General features: G+C 52.4%; 1 protein-coding gene across 11 annotated transcripts in view; it reads left to right on the forward strand.

The window, feature by feature from the left end:
• The window catches only part of CACNA2D2 (calcium voltage-gated channel auxiliary subunit alpha2delta 2), a 138,174-nt gene that overhangs the window by 22,794 nt on the left and 96,482 nt on the right, over positions 1–18,898 (forward strand). For all 11 annotated transcript variants that reach the window (XM_072786103.1, XM_072786104.1, XM_072786105.1 and 8 more), the window contains exon 2: positions 2,746–2,827. In XM_072786103.1, coding sequence (XP_072642204.1) covers positions 2,746–2,827 — 82 coding nt within the window. The remainder of the gene's footprint in view (positions 1–2,745; positions 2,828–18,898) is intronic.

Raw genomic sequence — 18,898 nt, forward strand, 5'->3', positions numbered from 1 at the left:
TGTGAGTGTGTGTGTGTGTGTGTGGGGGGTGTGTATGAGTGTGAGAGAGAGTAGCAGGGAGGGAGGGAAGGAAAGAGTGTGTGTGTCTTGGAAAGAATTGGACTTTATCCTGAGATTTGGCTCTTCTAAAATTCTTTTAGTGTTGAAATAGCCTTTTTAGATGAAATGATGGTGATTATAATAATAATAATGTGTTGTCTGAACAAAATAAAAACTTGGCATCCATGTCTGTTCTTCCAATTAATTTTCTTTTAGTTATCTGTGAAATTCTAGAACCAGAGACCTATAGATACAGTAGAAAAGAGTCAACAGCCTGGGGCTGAATCAGTGGTGTGCTAGTAAATGTTTACAATTCCCTCTCCAGGGGGAAAAAACTGTGATTTGTAACATTTGCCGATTTCTGTGGTATAAATATTCCCACGATGGCCGATTTCAAGTTCTCAAAGTGACAGTACTAGCTGCAGAGCTGGGAGGAAGTACACCCTTTTGCTTGGCTCTTGCTGACTCTAGCACGTCTGTGTATCAAGTTCTGTGTTCACCACTTCTTAGGTGGGTAACCTTTGGCTGGTCACGTAAAGCCCCCGTGCCTCAGTTTCCTGATCTGTAAATTGGGAATGATGATGTTTACAGCTTTGTGAGGATTGAAGCAAGAGAGCAAGTGGCACGCTGGCACCACTCCATATGCATAATGGGTGCCCTTGTACATATTAGTCCCATAAAGGATTATGATTGGCATTCGTCCCATAAACCAATGAGTGGCTGAGGGCAGGGGCAGAGCAGAGTTAATGGTTCCCTTTGGAGATCAGCTCCTTGACCTCACCCATTTTTGTATCTAGCTGGACGCAGGACTGTGCAGCAAGCCATCTCAACATTGGCCGCCCTGGGCTCTGTCTCAGGAGCACAAAACAGCCACCTGCCCCCCGTCCACCCACAGCCAAGGCCAAGCGATCAGCACCTGGTGCATAGGAACAGGGGCCAAGCAGGCTTTCCATTCTCTGCTGGGCTTTGCCCTCCCCTGGCTAGCAGCTGGGGCCTGATTGCCCTTTGTAGCCTGGTCTGCAGCCTTGCCTCCTCCTGAGCTTGGGGTTAGCTTTTTCCCTGTGCCCGGGAGTGGAGGTGGGCATCAGGCTGTGGCTTAGCCAGCAACATGCTGAAGCTAATACCTATTTCTTTTGATGTTTGATTTTTTTTTTTTCCATCATGGTCCTGACATTCAGCTTGGCAAATTGCAATTAGTGATCCGCCCGCCTCCCGCTCCAAGTTCCCATGCCAACCGACCCAGGCACACACAATGGCACAGGCCCAGCCCCCCAGCCACAGGCCTGAAGATGGATGTGGGGCAGGGGGCTGGGGTGGAGGCTCAGGCTCTTCTGACCCAGAGAGCTAGTAGAGTCCTGGCCCCGCATGGCACTGGGGAAGGTAAGGCAGGTAGCAGGCCCAGGGCAGGCGCCATCTCCTGGGTCCTGTGGGTTCTGGGATACTCCTCCAGAGACTGGGGGGCTGGCATCACCCACCCCTACCTTTCCCAATGGGCTATGCCTAACCCATGGTGCATTTAAATCTTTGTGGTAACTCTCCTATGAGCCCTCCCTGGAATGGCCTCGTTCTGTGTGTGATGGGATGAGGAAGTGGAGGCGCCTTTTCAGATGCATTAGGGCAGGGGCTCTTGGTCACAGCAGAGAACACCTCTGGAAGTGTGGAGAACATCTCCCTGGTAGGCTCTTGGCAAAGACTGGTAGGATTTTGCTCACCTGATCTGGCACTGCCTGAAGGAAGGATCACAGGTTAGAGGTGGACCAAGCCTCTCCCCAAATGCCATTCCTGTTCGTGGGTGTGGGCTGGAAATACTGGGCCATGAGGCCACTTGTCCCTCCTGTCCACTCACAAGTATCCCTGTGTAGCACTCTTGACCGCCTTTCCTTCTCATACCCTATGAGGTGGCCCCAAGTTATCCCCACTTTCTGGAGGAGGAAACTGAGACACAGATGGGTTCGAATGAGTTCAGAGTAACGCCAGCGTAAAGGAGGCCTACTTAGGCTGGTGGCTCAGGTGAACGACTCATGGGGCTTCCCAGGCCCCCAGAAAGGGTCAGGATGGTCCGAACTGGACCTGCAGGTGGACAGTTCATGCACGGCATGCAGCAGTGAGCTTCACATAGCATCTGTGTTTTAGAGAGCCAGAAAGGTGAGGGCTGCCTCCACCAGAAGCTTTCCATGTCCGCATCTCCGGTGAGGCCCACAAGGGCAGGAACCTGCCCCGGCTACACAATGACTTGGTGGTGACAGCAGTGACTCTAGCTGGACACAGGACTCCAGGCCTCATGGAGCCTCGAGGACCGGAGGCTTTGAGAACCAGCAGCCCCCACATCGCTCACTCATATTCCCCTCCTCCCTAGTGTCCAGAGTCCCCATGTTCAGAGCTGCAACATCAAGGGCTGACTCTTCACGGTGAGAAATAGTCTCCCTGCAGGCTTCTTGGAGCTGCTAGACTCCCTCAGTGCATTTAAACTACAATCCGCTCTCCTCCCTGTCTGTCCAATAGTACATGAGGAGAGCCTGGGCCACCAGGTCTAGGCTTCAAAGGCAATCACAGGCTTACTGTGGCTCCTAGCCTTTGTTTCTCCTCCAGTGGAAATTGGGTTCTGAAGGAGTGGTTGCTACTGGTCACACCCCAGATCACTTGGTGTGGGGCTGTGCCAGTGCTGGGTGGGGGGGCCCTCCTGACACCTCTCTTCTCTGCACACAGGATGCAGCACTGGGCCCGACGCCTGGAGCAAGAGATTGATGGCGTGATGCGGATCTTTGGGGGTGTCCAGCAGCTCCGTGAGGTAAGTGTGGTACTCTTTGCTTTCTGCTCAGGGTTCCTCTTCTGACTGGGAATGGGAGAAGGGCTTCAAAGATAAGGAGTGAGGTTAGGTGTGGTGGAACACTGCTGGGCTCATCAGGGCAGTTGAGGAAATAACTAGAAAAACAGCCTGCTCTTCCTGGTACTGAGCACTATCCAATGAGCTCTGCTGTCAGGGTGTTGGGCTTGCAGGGTTTTAGGATTTGTTTTTGTTGTTGTTGTTGTTTTTAAAGATTTTATTTATTGGGATGCCTCGGTGGCTCAGTGGGTTGAGTGTCTGCCTTTGGTTCAGGTCATGATCCTGGGGTCCTGGGATCGAGCCCTGCATTGGGCTCTCTACTCAGCAGGGGGGCCTGCTTCTCCCCCTGCCTCTGCCTGCCTCTCTGCTCACTTGTGCTCTATCTCTAAGCAGTGGGAGAGGGACAAGCCAACTCTGCACTGAGCACAAAGCCTGACATGGGGCTTGATCCCATGACCCTGAAATCATGACCTAAGCCGGAATCAAGTGACTGAGCCACTCAGGCATGCCAGGCTCTCAGGTTTTTAAGTGGGTGAGGTCTGTGTTTGTGGTAGCGCCTGAGGCAAAAGGCCAGGCCTTGGAGCGTGCAGTGGATGTGGTTGCACACAGAGGCTGAGGGGCTGTCCACACAATGAGTGCGGTGTCCAGGCCGAACAACAGTGGAGAGCTGCGCTGGCCACACAGGACACTGTAGCAGGAGACGGGTTGAAAGCCTGTGCTTGGTGAGTTGAGGGATCAGGGCAGGAGGGGGTGATTGATTAGGCGTGAGCAACCACATTCATCCTTGGAGATTATGTTAATGTTTGAAATAGTGATGTGAAGAGCAGGCCATCCGTCACCCCCAGAAGGCTGCAAAATGTGTCGCTGTCAGGTTCCTGAGCCGTCGCTCGTTATGTGGAAATGCAGAGGCTCGGAGAGCTGAGCTCTTGGAGTGCTTGCGTGGGACTCCCAGGGACCTATGGGGACTTCAAGAAGCTCTTGCTGAAGGCTTGGGCCAGGACACCTAAGCAGGGAAATAACAGGGTTCACCTGCCGATGGTTGTCCTGGAACAGCAGAGTAAACAGAGTTTCTTGTTGGTGGTTCAGCCAAGAGTCTGGGTCTGGACATTGTTTGTGACATCCTTCTTGGTCAGGACTGGGCTCAGTGCGTGTGGGGAAGCTACCATGGGGTTTTCTCCTCGGTCCTTTCCTCCTCCTTAGCTTAGAGCGGGTACCCAGGAAGTGGGGCTGGCACTGGACTAGTGGCCCAGTCTCTCTGAACTCCTCCACCGTAATTGCTGGGCTTGAATTGCAGTAACCCCCACCCCACTCTTCCTGTGAACTCTCAATGACTCAGCCGTACTTGGAGGCCAGCAGAGCTTTCCAGAGAAAGCACTGTAGGAAAAGCTGTTCCGGAACAGAAGTCAATTTATGCTCAGGAATTGCACCCGGCACTGACTAGGTTCTAAGTGGGCTCTGCCAAGTGTAGCCGTGTAGGTTAATGAAGAAGGGATAGTACCCTGAATATGTGTCATGTGCCTTTCCAAGTTTTGTGTTGGAACCTAAGATGTACCCCATATAAGCAGTTAACTAAACACCTCCAGTCAAGAATCTTCCATGCTTTGAATTTTCAGCTTGAGGCCATTGCTTATTTTATGGTCATGGGCAACTCAGACCACGAAAGTTTGCCAGTGAGAAGATAATGCACACATTTCATGCGTGAGATTTGATTCTGTGAACCATTGAGCTCCCTAGCTGGTGAGAAGCAGAGATGGAAGGCTAGCTCAGCATCCCCACTGTGTGCTTCTGGGCGAGTCCTAGACCCTCTGTAATCCTCACTCTTGGTCTATGGTGTGGCTAGGAGGTATGATTGGAGGATGAGGTGGTGAGAATAACAGTGGATGGACTGACACAGACACCACCTTTTCTGGAAATTTGAATTTCCTTCCTTGATCATTTTCCCTCCTAGGACATGTTGGTCCCTTCCTTTCTGATGGGAGTTGAGTGATTCCAGACACTCTCATCAATGAGCACATCCTGCCCCCACCCGGCCAGCCATACCAAGAGTCATACAGCTGGCTACGCCAGACCTGAGGCTTGGACCAGGGCTCCTGACTCTAGGGCGCTACCCCTTCTCTGGTTGCACCTCTTGGAAGGGAGGCAGGGTGAGGCTGGGGAAGTGGGGAGCTGGGCTGGAGTAGGGGCCATGTTTGTTGCGGCTGTGGCCAGCCTGGCCGCAGGCAGAGAAGTGCTGACCTGGCGTTCCCGGCTGGCTCCTCCTGGCATCCTCTGCCTGCTGCCGGCTGCCAGCTCTCCAGCGGCTCTCTGTCCTGCTCCAGTTTTTTCTCACCTGCTTCCTCAGTCTCTTAGTTCCTGCTGACAGCTCTGGGGCTGCTTCTTGGCACCAGGCACTCTGGTGAGGGTGGGTGGTAGAGAAGCAGGTAGAGTTCTAGAGAAGGACAATCCCATGGGAGTGGGAGGGAGCCAGCCTCCCCACCCCCACAATCCACCCCAAACCTGACTGAGTCACCACAGCTCTCCTTCAAATGCGTATGAGTGGGCCTGTGTGCCTAGCCTATGTCCAGCTCTGAGTCAGGAGAATGCTTGCAGCACAGCCCTGACCCAACTGCTGATGCTCCTGGGGATCCTGGCACCAGCTCTGCCAAGCTGCCAACCTCAGCCCCCAGTGGCCTCCCCAGGCTCCCTGAGCTGACTCTATGCTCCCCGCAAACACCCTGCAGTTAAGGTGTCCTGGCATCTGGGTTCCCTTGGCCTTCTTCCCCTGCATGGCTGCCTTCTGCCTCTACTCCAGTCCTAGAGGCTGTCCCCCTCCCAGAAGCTAGACACCGCAAGAGCTGGCAGCTACAAGAGTCCAGAAACTGCAGGCAGTGGCATTTGGGAGCACTTTCCTTGCATTGGCACTTTGCTCCTCCTGAGCACAACCCCTTGGGGACGTGGCTGGGTACAGACTGGGGCCCACTTATAGGTTAGGAACCATAGCACACCAAGGTGGGGTGTGTGGGCTGTCTGCAAAGACCCCACCATGTTTCCTCATCTGAGTTCAGGGCCAGCACATAGTGGGTGCTCCCACTGTGGCCTGGTGCTCATGTGCCATCCCCACCCCCATGCTTAGCCAGACGCCCCTGAGCCATGTCCCCGCTGGGTACCCTACTCCCCCCCATGCCTTGGCCTACTCCTAATGTGAACAAGCCACAGAAGTGTGGACTCTGTTTTAGTGTGCCCTCTCCAGAACCCCTGGAGGCTGATCAAGATCTCCAAGTTCCTTCTCTGCCCTCCCCCATCAGCACCATATTGTCCCCATCCTGGGGGGAGGGGAGGTGAAGAGCAGAGAGCATATGCTTGGGCTCTGAGCTCATTTACATAATGAGGCTGATCAGGATGAATAATTCATCAGGTGCCTGGGGGTGCTTGGGGGAAGATATGGAGATGGCCAGTCTCCCAACTCTGAAGCCCAGGTCACTCTGACAGGTACAGCCAGGAACCTCCTCACTTCTGACTGAGTGTCCAGTGCAAAAGGAGAACAACTCTAGGGACCTTGTGGGAAAGCAAAGCAGGAGAGATTATAGTCAGACGTAAGGAAGAACCAGTGGCTCAAAAGTGCACCACCATCCGGAGATGGGTTCCTGACCTGGGTGAAACACCTTCCTTGGAGGGTCTCTAGAGAAGGATGTAAGAAGATCGTCTCTCTGGGGTGAGAGGAGGCTTCCTGGCCGAAGCTGGGCTGGGAACAGAGACCTAGGATGACCGTGTCTGGGGTCCACAGACCACTCTCTGGAAAGTGTCAAGCCAAGCCTGGGCTCTGGGAGCCTTTGTATTGACATCAACCACTCCTACCTCACCTTCCAACTGGGGCAGAAATGGCTTAGAACCCTGTCAACATCCCTGGCTGCCTCAGTTCCATGATGACTGTAGCTCAGCTGCATGCTGCTGGTTACTCCTGTGGTCTTAATGTACAAATGGGAAAACGAGGGTCCTGAGCAACTGTCTCCACCATACAGTCCCATCCTGGAGCCCCGACAGGCCAGTCTTAAGTGGTAGTGGGATCGGGGAGAAGTACTAAGCCAGAGGTGCAGGTCTGAGGCCTGTCTGGAGGAGCTACCCCGAGGAAGCCCCTCCCTTCAGCTGTTGAGCTGTGTCCACAAAGAACAGGAAACCCAGGTCTCAGAGACCTTTAACCCCAAAACTCCTACTCCCCTCCCCACTGATGTGCTCCTTTGGATAGCCATGGTGATTCAGACTGATGGCGCCCATGTGTCCTCACTTCTCCAGGTGGCCAGGAATGGCACTGCTGAATGGGTGATGGTGCCAGTCCCAGCCCATCTTGTTTGCCCCTGGCCATCCCTGTACCCTGTCTGCTTCATGCTCCCTGGGAATGTGTAATTAGTATCTGCAGAGGGCCACATCTGGAGTAGGCTCCTGGCAAGGACCAAAGTCTGGCCACATAAAGGGCCCCTTTCCTAAGGGGCTCAGGGAAGCAAGGACAGGGGTTCCTTCATACATTTCCTTTGAAACAGGCCTCCCACTGTCCCTCCAGCCCTCCCCCCTGGCTGGTACTGCCAATTCCTGCAACTCATGCATTCTCACATGCTGGCTCAGGGGTACTGGCCAAGGCTGTGGTTGGCCCCCATCTGTGGAGGGTCCTCTCTGGGTATCTGGGCATTCAGATGTGGTTAGTAGCAGTGTTCAAGAGCGCCAGAGAAGCTCAGAACCCTAGAGGGACTGGGACACACACACACACACACACACACCCGCCCAGAGACCGGCACAGCTGTCCTGGCTGATGTGCTCATAGTCAGGTGAAGGGTGTGAGGGAGCCCAGACAGACCTATCAAAACCCCTCCGTAAGTCTCCCAGAAGCCTCAGAACCTTAGTCCTAGGGCCTCTGCTCTTGTTCCTCCCAAAGCCCCTACCCCTCCTCCAGCCACCTCCCAGTAAGGCCCAGCAGCGCCCTCCTTTCTCCCGGTGAAGATGATCAGGATGTGGGGTGCATGGGGGTGGAGGTGGTGGGGGGCACGGGTGTGAAATATGCTACTGGGTAGGGATTGCTGCCGCTCGCCTCTCTAAAAACCCACATATATTATTCTTTAATGGAAAGTTAATTGTCTTATTATTCCCTCCATATGGTCCTCTTGCTCGGCACCCAGCGGGGATGCATGGGGCTGAGGAGGGGCTCCTGGGAGGGCGTCTGAAACGTGGTGAGGCCGCCACTTGAGCATAATTAGATACACAGAGGCAGATGCAGGGAAGCCCGGCCAAAGCCTGCCTGGACCCCCTCTCTGTCCCCCCAGCCCGATCTGTTCCCCACTCCTTCCCTTCCCAGACCTGCCCTGGGGTGGCCTCTTCTGCCCCTCCCCCACATAAGGTCTGGGAGTGCTGTCTCCTGAGTACTGGGTGGGGAGACAAGAGACCAGGAGGCAGGGAGACTGTGTGTCCTACTTGCCCCCTCCCCACACACACTCTGTTGTCGCCTACAGGAGGAAATTCCATTTTTGAAGCTTTTCAAAAGCCATTTCATCAGTGGCAGGAGCTCCTGCCTGCGGGCCAGCTGACTAGCTTGGGTCTCCAACACCCCTTCCACGCATCCTCCCACCAGAGAAGGGGTGCAGGGAGGTCAGTGTAGGGGGAGGGCTGCCCCGAGACACTTTGCCTGGGGACCCTGGTTTACGTTGATCATGCCTTCCATGGGCACCAGCTACTGGAGCCTCCCGCACCCCAAGGGCTCCTCCAGAGCTGCTAAGGCTGGGCCAGTACCTGTGACCCTCTCAGCCCCCATCCCCTCCCAGGCCTCTCCTTTTCCTACTCCCCTGGATGTGAGTGTGTTAGGACAGAACAGCTTCACAGCAGGTGGAGGATGCAGTGATAGGAAAGTCCCCAGAGGAGCATGAGTGGGTGGTTGCCTCCATGGCCAATTCAGAGCCCATTGCTCTGGAGTCTTGCAGGGGGAGGCTAGAGCAGGGAGCCCTGGTAGGAGGCTTTGGGAGTTCTGGCACAGCCTCAGTGAAGAGCTGCTACCCAGTGCCTATAGAGGTTGTGGGTGTGGAGGGGACAGGTCTGCGGGAGAGGCCTCTCTGGGTGTGATTAGCAGACCCATGGCTGGTGGCACAGGCCTGGCAGATGGACCACCAGCTTCCAGTTTATGCCACAAGGTCACCACAGTGCCATGGCTGAGGTCACCTCCAGAGGATGGGGACTGGGTTGGAACAGGAGAAAAGAGTTGTGCATTCCTAAGGTGAGACCTGCCTGAGGTCCCGTAGCTGGTACATGACAGAACTGGGACTTGAATCTGGCACCTGTGCCATGGGCAGCAACCCCCCGGCAGGAGGTGGTGGAAAGAGTCGGGTGGCAGGAATGGCAGTGCTGGGCCTTCCCACGCTGAGGGGCCTGGAGCTTGTTGTCCTGCCCCTCCCAGCCTCCACTTGTGAAATGGGCAGCTGAGCACCTCTGTCCTCACGGGAGACAAGAGGATCTCAAGGGACCAGGGGCAAAGAAAGGCTACAGACAGAGCCCTATAAATGTGGGGGTACCTTTGCCCCCGCTCCACTATCAACTCCTTGCCCTTCCAGGAATTAGTCATAGTTTGAGGAAGTTCAGATGCCCACGATGTCCCTTTTGCTTAGCTTAACCCAGGAATTTGGAAATCAGTTTTCTTGTCCCTGCCGTCTGAGTCCGTTGTAGCTTCTATAACAGAATACCATAGACTGGGTGGCTTAGAAACAACAGGATTTCTTCCTAATGGTTCTGGAGGCTGAGAAGCCCAATATAAGGGGTCAACAGGTTTGGTGTCTGGCAAAGGCCCACTTCATGGTTCATAGACAACTGTCTTCTCACCATGTCCTCATATGGTAGAAGGCGGTAGAAAGAGCTCTCTAGGGTCCTTAATAAGGACACCAATCCCCTTCACAAGTGGCTCTGCCCTCATGACCTAATTACCTCCCATAGAGCCCACCTCCAAATACAGTCATGTTGGGATTAGGTTTCAACATGAATTTTGGGGTGGCACAGGTAACTCAGTCCCTAGCACTGACTGAGCATGCCATCTTTAGAAACCTTACAGGGCTTGGAGTGAAGGGCTGGCCCCAGGTATTGGCACTGGGGATAGGTTAGTGGGTCAGAAAATGATGTGGCTAAACCCAAGGCTGAGGATCATGGGTTCTTAAGGGTGGTAGCTTCCTTTCTCTGGAAGGTTCTGTGACTAGGGTCCCTCAGTTTCCTTATTTTTATTTGTTTAAGTAATCTCCACACCCAACCTGGGGCTTGAATCTGCCACCCCAAGATCAAGAGTCACATGTTCCTTCAACTGAGCCAACCAGGCCTGGGGTCCTTCAGTTTAAAGAAAAGACAATCTCAGAGGCCTGGTTATAGTTGAGAACCCATGGCTTTGCTGCACGCTCCTTCCCTGACACAAACACACACACACACACGCACACACACCCCTCCACCGACACACACATGCAGTAAGATAGTTCTAATGAACACCCTGGCTCTCCCCTAGAGTCCCCAGAGAGGCTGGCCTTGTAGCAGGACAGCTGGGAATCAGCTCCAAGGGGGGCCCAGTACTTGCAGATAGTTGAAAAGAGGCCAGGGACTCTTCTGCTCCATCCTGGCCTCTGCATCCATCTCAGGAGCAATGGGGCTGCAGATCCAGAGCTAAGGGCCCGTCTGGATCATCAGGGGTGGTAAATGGGGGATGGGGGTAGAGGGCCAAATGGGTTTCCATGCTGCACCCCCGGGTATGGCTGACCCGATATGCATTCCTCTCTCCTCTTCCACCCCCATCTATTGCGGGATTGGTGACAGCCATGGGGACATGTGCCTGGGATTTGTGGAGCCCCAAGCATTTGGCAGAGGCAGAGAAGTAATTGGTTCTGACAAACCACAGCTGGCCTCAGGGGTGGTATGAGCAGCATTTACCATGACCAGGCAGGAGACGGAGGCTCAGCCTGGCCTCCCTCCACCTTCTCTGAGCCTTGTGAGCAAAGATCTAGAGTTTGGGGAACGTTACAAAGCTCCAAACTTCCTGTCTTTCACATACTTCTCTCCCAGCCCTGGGACCTAGTGGCTCTGCAGGGCAGCTGGCTGGCTACTTATGTGTGTGTGTGGGTGGGGTGGGGCAGGGGGGCAGATGAGGCAGAGGTCAGGGGGATCCTGGACAGACTCCTCAGCTCACTCCTTGTGCATCCTTGGGTTCTCATGAATCAGTAAACTCCAAGGCTTAAGCGTCCTGGTCTAAGAGTGTGGGGTTGGGGGCTGGGGGATGTACATTCTGGGTGAAGAAGCAGGCTGTACACGCACAGGGTGCACATATACACACATGCCTGTGGTGCACAGACATGCATATATGTGCCCACAAGGCTGGCAAGGAGTAACTGTTTACCTAGTAACTGTTCAATGGGTAGATAAGCAAAGCGGCAGGCATCTGAAGACTGACAAGGGGGAGACCAGGACCCTGGCGTTCCCACAGGACCTTGGGAACTACCCAGCCCATATGGAGAAACAGATCCAGTGTATCAAAGTACAGCTTCAGTGCCAGATGCCTTGGGAGAAGTAGGCTCGCATGGGATTTGCTTGACCTCACATAGAGGGTCCTGGATTGCTCTTTGTGAGGGAATGGGAATGGAGGGTGTGGGGGTCTGGAAGAAGGGCCAAGAGAAGAGCCAGCTGCAAGGTGTGCTAGCACCCAGATGTCAGGCTGGGGTGGGGGAGGCTGGGCTGTTACCGGAGTGACTTGAAGGTCTGGCCAAGGTGTGTAGCTTGGGCAGGGGAGCAGGGAACCTTTGGGCCTCCCAGCCATCCCTGTGCCCTCCCGGTCCCCAGCTAGACATCCCACCTTCTCTCCCTAGTGCACTTGCCACTCTCCTCACACACCCCCATCCCCTCCAGGCCTCACCCCAGTTTTGAATCCAGCCAAAGCTCCCTCACCCAGGAAGCCCTCCAGGTCAGGGCTGAAGCCAGTAGTGTCCAGTGCTCTCTACAACCTTCTGCGCTTGCTTGCTTTGGGTACAGACAGGAGGCAGGAGCTGCCAGGACCCTGGGGCGGGCATCAAATGGGGTAGGGAGACCGTGACCAGGAGGCAGGGTCACGCCCAGGCTCCTTGGAGTCCACCTGAACACGGGCAGTCAGACCTAGAAGGCAAGCAGCCCCCGGGGCACTCCCCACCGTGATTCTTGATCCCTGTCTCACTGGGAGAAGGCTCTCTGACCTGCGGAGGCTGGTATAAGTGGAGTGAGGCTGACCACATGTGGGAGAGGACAGAAGCATGATGCCGCGAGTGGGAATGGGAGTGTATGTGCGCCTGGGAGAGGACCTGCAAATCTGTGTGCATGCGTGCTGCATGTGCGGGTGCAAACATGTGTGAGTGTGTGCTCGGGAGAGCATGTGTGCTTTGTAGGGGGGTGTGACCAGGTGAGTGTGTACACGCAAGCATGTGTATGCGGCTGAGTTCTGCGTGGAGGTGGGAGCGGGCACACTACAGAGCAGGGTGGGACCACGAGGAGGCAGATGCCAGGAGCTCTGTGTCACCCGAGCAGGCGAGAACTACTGAACTGGTTAATTAGTGAAGCTGAGAAATCTCAGTTGTGGGCGAGGAGCTCACATTCATGCACACACGCCATGTTCCCATGCGCAGTAAACATCCTCCCCACCTCCCCACCCAGTTACTCTGCCTCCTGCGCTGTGCTTGGCAGCCCTGCAGGGGAAAGGGTGCCCGTCGGCTGTGGATCTGTGTCCTTACAGCCCCGTGTGTCTGCATCCTGGGATGGGTGTTGAACCAAGCAGCCCTTCTTTGGAGAGCACAGGGCTTGTGCAGGCAGTCTTCATTGTCCCCAGTCCAGTGCTCAGAAAGGCTGGGTGGTGAGGCCCCTGAGACAGTGTTCCCATTTCACAGATGAGGGAACCGTGGCTGTGAAGGGGTGTGGGCAGGAACCTCCTTTCCATGTCTTGGGCATCCCGGTGAGGGAGAGTAACCCTTCCTGCCCCCTGAAGTGTTACTTTCTGGGGGTGGCCGAAGAGTTTGGGTGCCTGTGGGCTTAGAGCAGAGCCAGAGCTTCCTGCAGCACAGGACGGACCTCTCCAACATACAACTGCCAGTGCCTTGTCACCAGCTAGCTTCCTGTATATGCCCTGCAGGCAGGCCCAGGGCCTGATCCCGCCCCCCCCCCAAAAGCCTGCTGAATACCTCCCCTCTGCTGTCCTCCTATGCACCCCAGCTCCCACAGCCCCACGTATCTCCCCGTGTATGTGATGGTGGCTGCCCCTCTTCCAAATCCTCCATTTAAGTGCAGCTCCTAAGGCTCTAATGGGGTATGTCGGGCTTGGCTCTGAGGCCCAGAGTCTCCTGGATGCCAGCTCCCCACTCTCCTGCTGCCCCCACAGACCCCTTGGCCCTGCTGCTGCCTGTGTCGTCTTTGTGCAGAGAGACCCGGAAGCTGGGTCAAGTGGCAGTCACTTGCCTCTTGATCAGGTGTTGACGGAGGAGCCTTCATTATGCTCCATCTACAGGCACAGAATAAATTGGTGTGCAGTGAATTTATTCTTTTTAAAGAGGGACTTTCACACTGGGGAAAACTTTTAAAAAGAACATTTATATAAAAAGCAATTACCATGCCAGTAATTTTTATGTATTCTCCCCCTTCCATCGCTGCCTTTGTGTTTGAACGTGACCACCTCCTGGGCAGCTGCAGCCTAGCTCCCTGGCCTCTGGCTATAGCTTCATGCCTGCTGGAGTGCCTCCTCCTCCGGGAAGTCTCTGGATGCAGGGCCCCGGCCCAGCAGGGGTGCAGGCTCCAGAGCACGGCTGGGTGGATTTATGTGGAAAACTCGGGTGCTTTGGAAATTTCCTCTTGCATGCATCTCTGTCCCAAGGTTGCTCCAATTCCAGGGCTGGTTCGGCCCTTCCAAGGCCCCTCTTGGCAGCACTGAGCACTTAAAGGCACCTGCTTCCCAGCAGCATCACGGCAGATCCATGATGGGGGAGGTGGTGGTGTGGGAACAGGTATTTTCTCTCCCAAGGAGCCACTAACGGGCACCCTGCTTCCCCAGCCATTATTGCTCTTACACTCGATGCATTATGTAAATTGTCTGTTGCTAAGTAGAGGAGCTGCTCAGGGGGAACGGAGGTCTGGAGCCTTCTGCAGGGGGAAGGCAGGAGACTGGCCCTGAAAACTCACTGCTCCACATCAAGGAGGGTCTGGCAGCCCCCCAGCTCAGACTAGGACCTCCAGGGCTTGCACGCTGTCTCCTCTGACCACAGCTATATGAGGGTGGTGGCTGCACCCCACAGCAGAATGGATCTCCCTGGAGGCCAAGGAGCTCTCTCATTGGACAGGGCCATCAGACTGGGCCTTTGCTTCTCACCTTGAACTGGCTCCCAGGGTAGGACATGTGCTTCCCTGCTGCCTAAGGAGGCATGCTTCTGCCACCTGCATGAGTCTCACCAGCAGCATATTTGCCCACCGAGCCTCCTCAGAAACCCTTGACGAGCTGGAAAAGGTCATGTCCATCCCTGGGGCTGGGTGAGCCACTGCCTGCCTCCTGGGGACTTTGGGGCTCCTTTTGCAGTGAGGCACAAGGAGGCACATAAGGGGCATGAGTGGGACAAGGCCTGGGTGACAGAGGGTACTTGTCTGGCTTTCGATCTTCCCTTTTGAGACATAGACCGGGGGTCTGGGTCCAATGTCTGGTTCTCCATTCTCCGAGGGTTCCGGATTTCCTCCTGTTGAGCCCAACTCTCATCTGAGCTTATACTCTGTATGCAGCTTCTCCATGCAGGTCTCATACCTGTCCTCCCTCCCTCCCTGGGACTGGGGGCCCCTGGGATGAACATTTGTCCAGTCCAAGGAAGCCAGTGGGTAAAGGAGTTGCAGGTTTTCACATTTGCCAGAAAATTGCATGATTAGTTGGGGATTCCAGGGAGGGAGTGAGAATTTGTACAGATGTTTGTAGCTCACCCAGCCCCATTTCTCAGGTGGTCCCTTCCCTCCACAGCCCTCCCCAGGCATGGCTGCCTGTGAGTCTCAGTGACTCACCTCAGCATCAGTTTAAACAGAGGTCGGGGCAGAGGTAGTGAGTACACCATGGCTTCAGACACAGATCCACACAAGGAAGGTGTGGATCTTCTTCCTCCCATCCAGTATTGCTCCCCACTGTGGGCCACTGTCCCTCGGCTTGCTTTCTGATTACCTTCAACTTTGGGGAAATGTAGAAGTGAGGGTGAGGGGTCACCCAGATACTAAATGGGTGTTTTAACCTAAGGAGCCAGGTCTGTGTACTTAGCTGATCAGGGAATTGAAACCTTAGAACTGTCTTCATTTGCTGGAAGTGTAAACAGAGGTGGTTGTGATGTCAACAGAGCATGATATCAGCTCTGCCCTTTGGGGGCCTCCAGAGGCTGGAGTCAAAGCAGTCAGTCTCCTGCCCCGACTCCTCTGCCTACATTATCCTTTCTCCTTTCTTCCACATCCCCCTCCTTCCTCCCTTTCTTCATATTTTTAAAAATTTTTCTTACCTTTCTAGATGGATTTTTAAAGTCAGGGTTTTAAAATGAAAGTCATATGCGCACATGGTGTAGCACCATAGCTTTACCAGGCATGTTGTGTTAGGGGCGCAGCATCCCCTCCTTTCCATTTCCAACTCCCTAGAGGCTATCACTTTCTTGTCTCAGAGCTCCATATCTCTAAATGACATACTTATATGTCACTACTTCATGATTGTTCAGTTTTAGGCATTATCCATGGACATGCACTGGGAGAGAGGAGGACTTAGCTCTTAGCACTCCTCTTCTTCCCATGCATAGCCCTATCTCTAACCCTCCCATTACCATCCCATGGTCATGTGGGTGGGTCAGGACTGGTGGATCAGGATACAGGGTTGATTGACACGGTCTTGACTCGGGCAAATGCTCTTCAGAGCTGTAACTCAGTACACACTTTGGGGTACAATTTTTGCATTTTTTTCTTGCAGGTTAACAATTGTCTGGGGACTGCTTCATTTTCTGTGAATCTTTGCTAATGCTGCCTCCTAAACTCCCTGCCCTCCTCTCTGAGCGTCCTGCCATAGTGCAGATGCAGCTGGGGTTCTGTCCAATTAACCACTCAGAGAAGTCTTACCTGGAGCCTCCTTACTTGCTTTTCTGGCCTGGGACTCACACTGTGCCTAGAATTTCCCTTCCCCTGTCATCTGGATTGGAACCCCGGATTCCTGGATATCATGGGCTCTACTTCCTTGATTTCTGATTTTCTCCCTCATTTGGGTAGAGGACATTTTCAGTTGGTTTCTTGAGGAAAGGTACCCAGGAGCCAGACTTGAGACTTTCACATTCCAGAAAGCCTGCCCTTTCCCTCACACTTGGCAGAGGTTTTGGTTGGGTGTGCAAGTCCAGGATGGAAACCATTTGCCTCAGAGTTCCTATGGCAGTGCTCCATTCTTTCCAGCTCCTTGAATTGCTCTGGAGAGATCCAAAGTTCATGTGGATTCCCAATCCATTGTACATGACCTGGTTTTTATCTCTAGAAACTTTCTCCCTGTGCCCAGTGTTCAGAAATTCCACATTGCCATAACTTAGTGGGGTTTATTCTCACTCCTTACCATTCAGCAGACACTTCAAGCTGGATTTTTACATCCTTCAGGCCTGGGAAGTTTTCTTGAATGATTTCTTTGACCATTTCCTCCCTAATATTTTCTCTCCTCTTTTTCTAGAACCTTTAACTCAGACCTTTTTTTTCCCCTCTCTTTTCTCTCTGATTTTCCATCTCTGTGTTTTTTTTTTTTAAATCAGGAGGTTTCTTAATTTTATCTTCCAACAGTTCTATCAAATTTTATGTTTTATTTACCATGTTTTTGATTTCCAGGATCTCTTTTTGGTCCTTTTAACAAATAACATCTAGCTCTTGTTTCATTGTTGCCACAATGTCTGTTAGCTCTCTGAGGATGGTAGTATTATAGCTTAAAAAAGACAGCAAAAAAAAAAAAAAAACAATTCCTTTAGGGGCCCCTGGCTGGCTCAGTCTGTAGAACATGGGACTTCTGATCTAGAGGTCATGAGTTCAAGCCTCGTACTGGGTATGGAGCCTACTTAAAATCACAGATATGCGTGCATGCACACACACATACACAGACACACACACACACACACTCCTGTATTTTGAGATAATTTTAGACTTACAGAGAACTTGGCAAAATAGCACAGAAATTCCCTAACGCTTCACCCAGTTTCCTCTAATGTTATCATCTTGCATAACCATAGTACAAGTACGAAAGCTAAGGAGAAATTGACGTTGGTACATTACTATGAACCAAAGAAAAGACTGTATTTGGCTTTCACCAGTTTTTTCACTAATGTCCTTTTTCTGTACCAGGATCCCACACTGCATTTTGTTATCCCACACTGCATATCTCCTTAGGCTCCTCTAATCCATGACAGTTTTGGTAGTGTCTTTTTTGTGATCTTGACACTTTTTAAAAAGTACCCATCTGTTATTTTGTTTAACATTTGTGTTTGATGTTTTTCTATGTGTAGACTTAGGTTACGCATTTTTAGAACACCATAGGAATGATGTGTTTTCAGTATATCAGTATACCGGGGAGTACATTATGTCAGTACGATTGGTGATGTTAACTTTGGTAATTTGGTTAAGGTAGTGTCTGCTTGCTTCCCCCACTATAAAGTTGCTATTTTCCCTTTATAATTAATAAATTTCTGGGGAAAAGCTTTGAGGTTAAACAAATATCTTGATTCTCTGAAACTTTTGTTCATTGATTTTAGCATCCATTGGTGGGTCTTGCCTGCAGTGGTGTTCTAATGGTGCTTTTCTATCCTCTCATTCCTTCTACATTTATTAATCAGAATCTTTCTATAAGGAAAAACTGTCCTTTCTCCCCTGTTTTACTTATTTATATCAGTATCAACTCATGAATTACTCTATGGGTTATAATTCACTATTATCATTATTTATTTTGTTGCTTGAATTATTCCAGCTTTGAGGGTGCCTGCGTGGCTCAGTCGGTTAAGCATCTGCCTTTAGCAGGTCATGATGTTAGGGTCCTGGGATCGAGTCCCCTGCTTTGGGCTTCTTGCTCAGTATGGAGCCTGCTTCCCCCTCTCTCTCTGCTCCCCTCTCTCCCACTCATGCTCTTTCTCTCACTCACTCTCTTTCTCAAATAAATAAAATCCTTTTTTTTTAAAAAAAGAATTATTCCCACTTTGGCCATTGGGATCTCTTCCATGTTGACTCCTCTGCCCTTTTAACATACTCCTCTCCTTATTTGAGCGCTTTCTTACTTTCTGTTGTTACAAGATACTCCAAGATCATCTTGTATTTTCCCTGGAATCACCCACTTCTCCGAGGAGTTCTGGTTCCATTTATTGGCGGATGGTACTTAGAAATTAAGATTTGTGTGCCGTGTGTGCTCATTGCTCCTAGGGTGTTACTGCTTCCAGGCCCTCTCGCGATCAGAACATGGAAATGGGAAATATGTGTGTGTCTGCTACCCATGTCTTCAGTCCAATGCAACAGGCTCAATCAAGTCTTCCTCCCTTCCTCTTTGGTGACTTCCTTCTCCAACAGTGAGACACCCAGTTCTCATTGTCTATAATACATTTACAGATTTCTTCAACCCTAGCATGCACAGTTGATGGAACTTTTTTCACACTTCCGTTTCTGTGTAGCCCGGGTTCCTTCAGGTATTTTTTGTTTTGGTCTCTGACTACTATGTGCCCATCTCCCCTCCATGTTTGGGGTTCCATATAGTCTACTCATATATGTAAGCAGACAGGAGATTATGTAATAGGAACTGAGAAGTGGAGCTCACAACCCTCGGAGCCTCATCAAAAACCACCAGAGAGTGGGCCACTGAATGTGGAGCTGAGAGCTCCAGGCACGGGAGTAGGGGTATGGGTGTTCATGGACTTCGGTTTCATTGTGGGTAATCTGGCCAATGGCTCTTCTGGGCTACAGGTTCCCAGGGAAGTTTCTTTTAGCCTCCCATTTGGGGTTTTAGGGCTTACTCTTTGGGGTTCCCCAACCTCAACCTACTGCTGG

The sequence above is a fragment of the Canis lupus genome, chromosome 19 (genome assembly GCF_048164855.1).
Source record: "Canis lupus baileyi chromosome 19, mCanLup2.hap1, whole genome shotgun sequence".
Classification (NCBI taxonomy): Eukaryota; Metazoa; Chordata; class Mammalia; order Carnivora; family Canidae; genus Canis; species Canis lupus.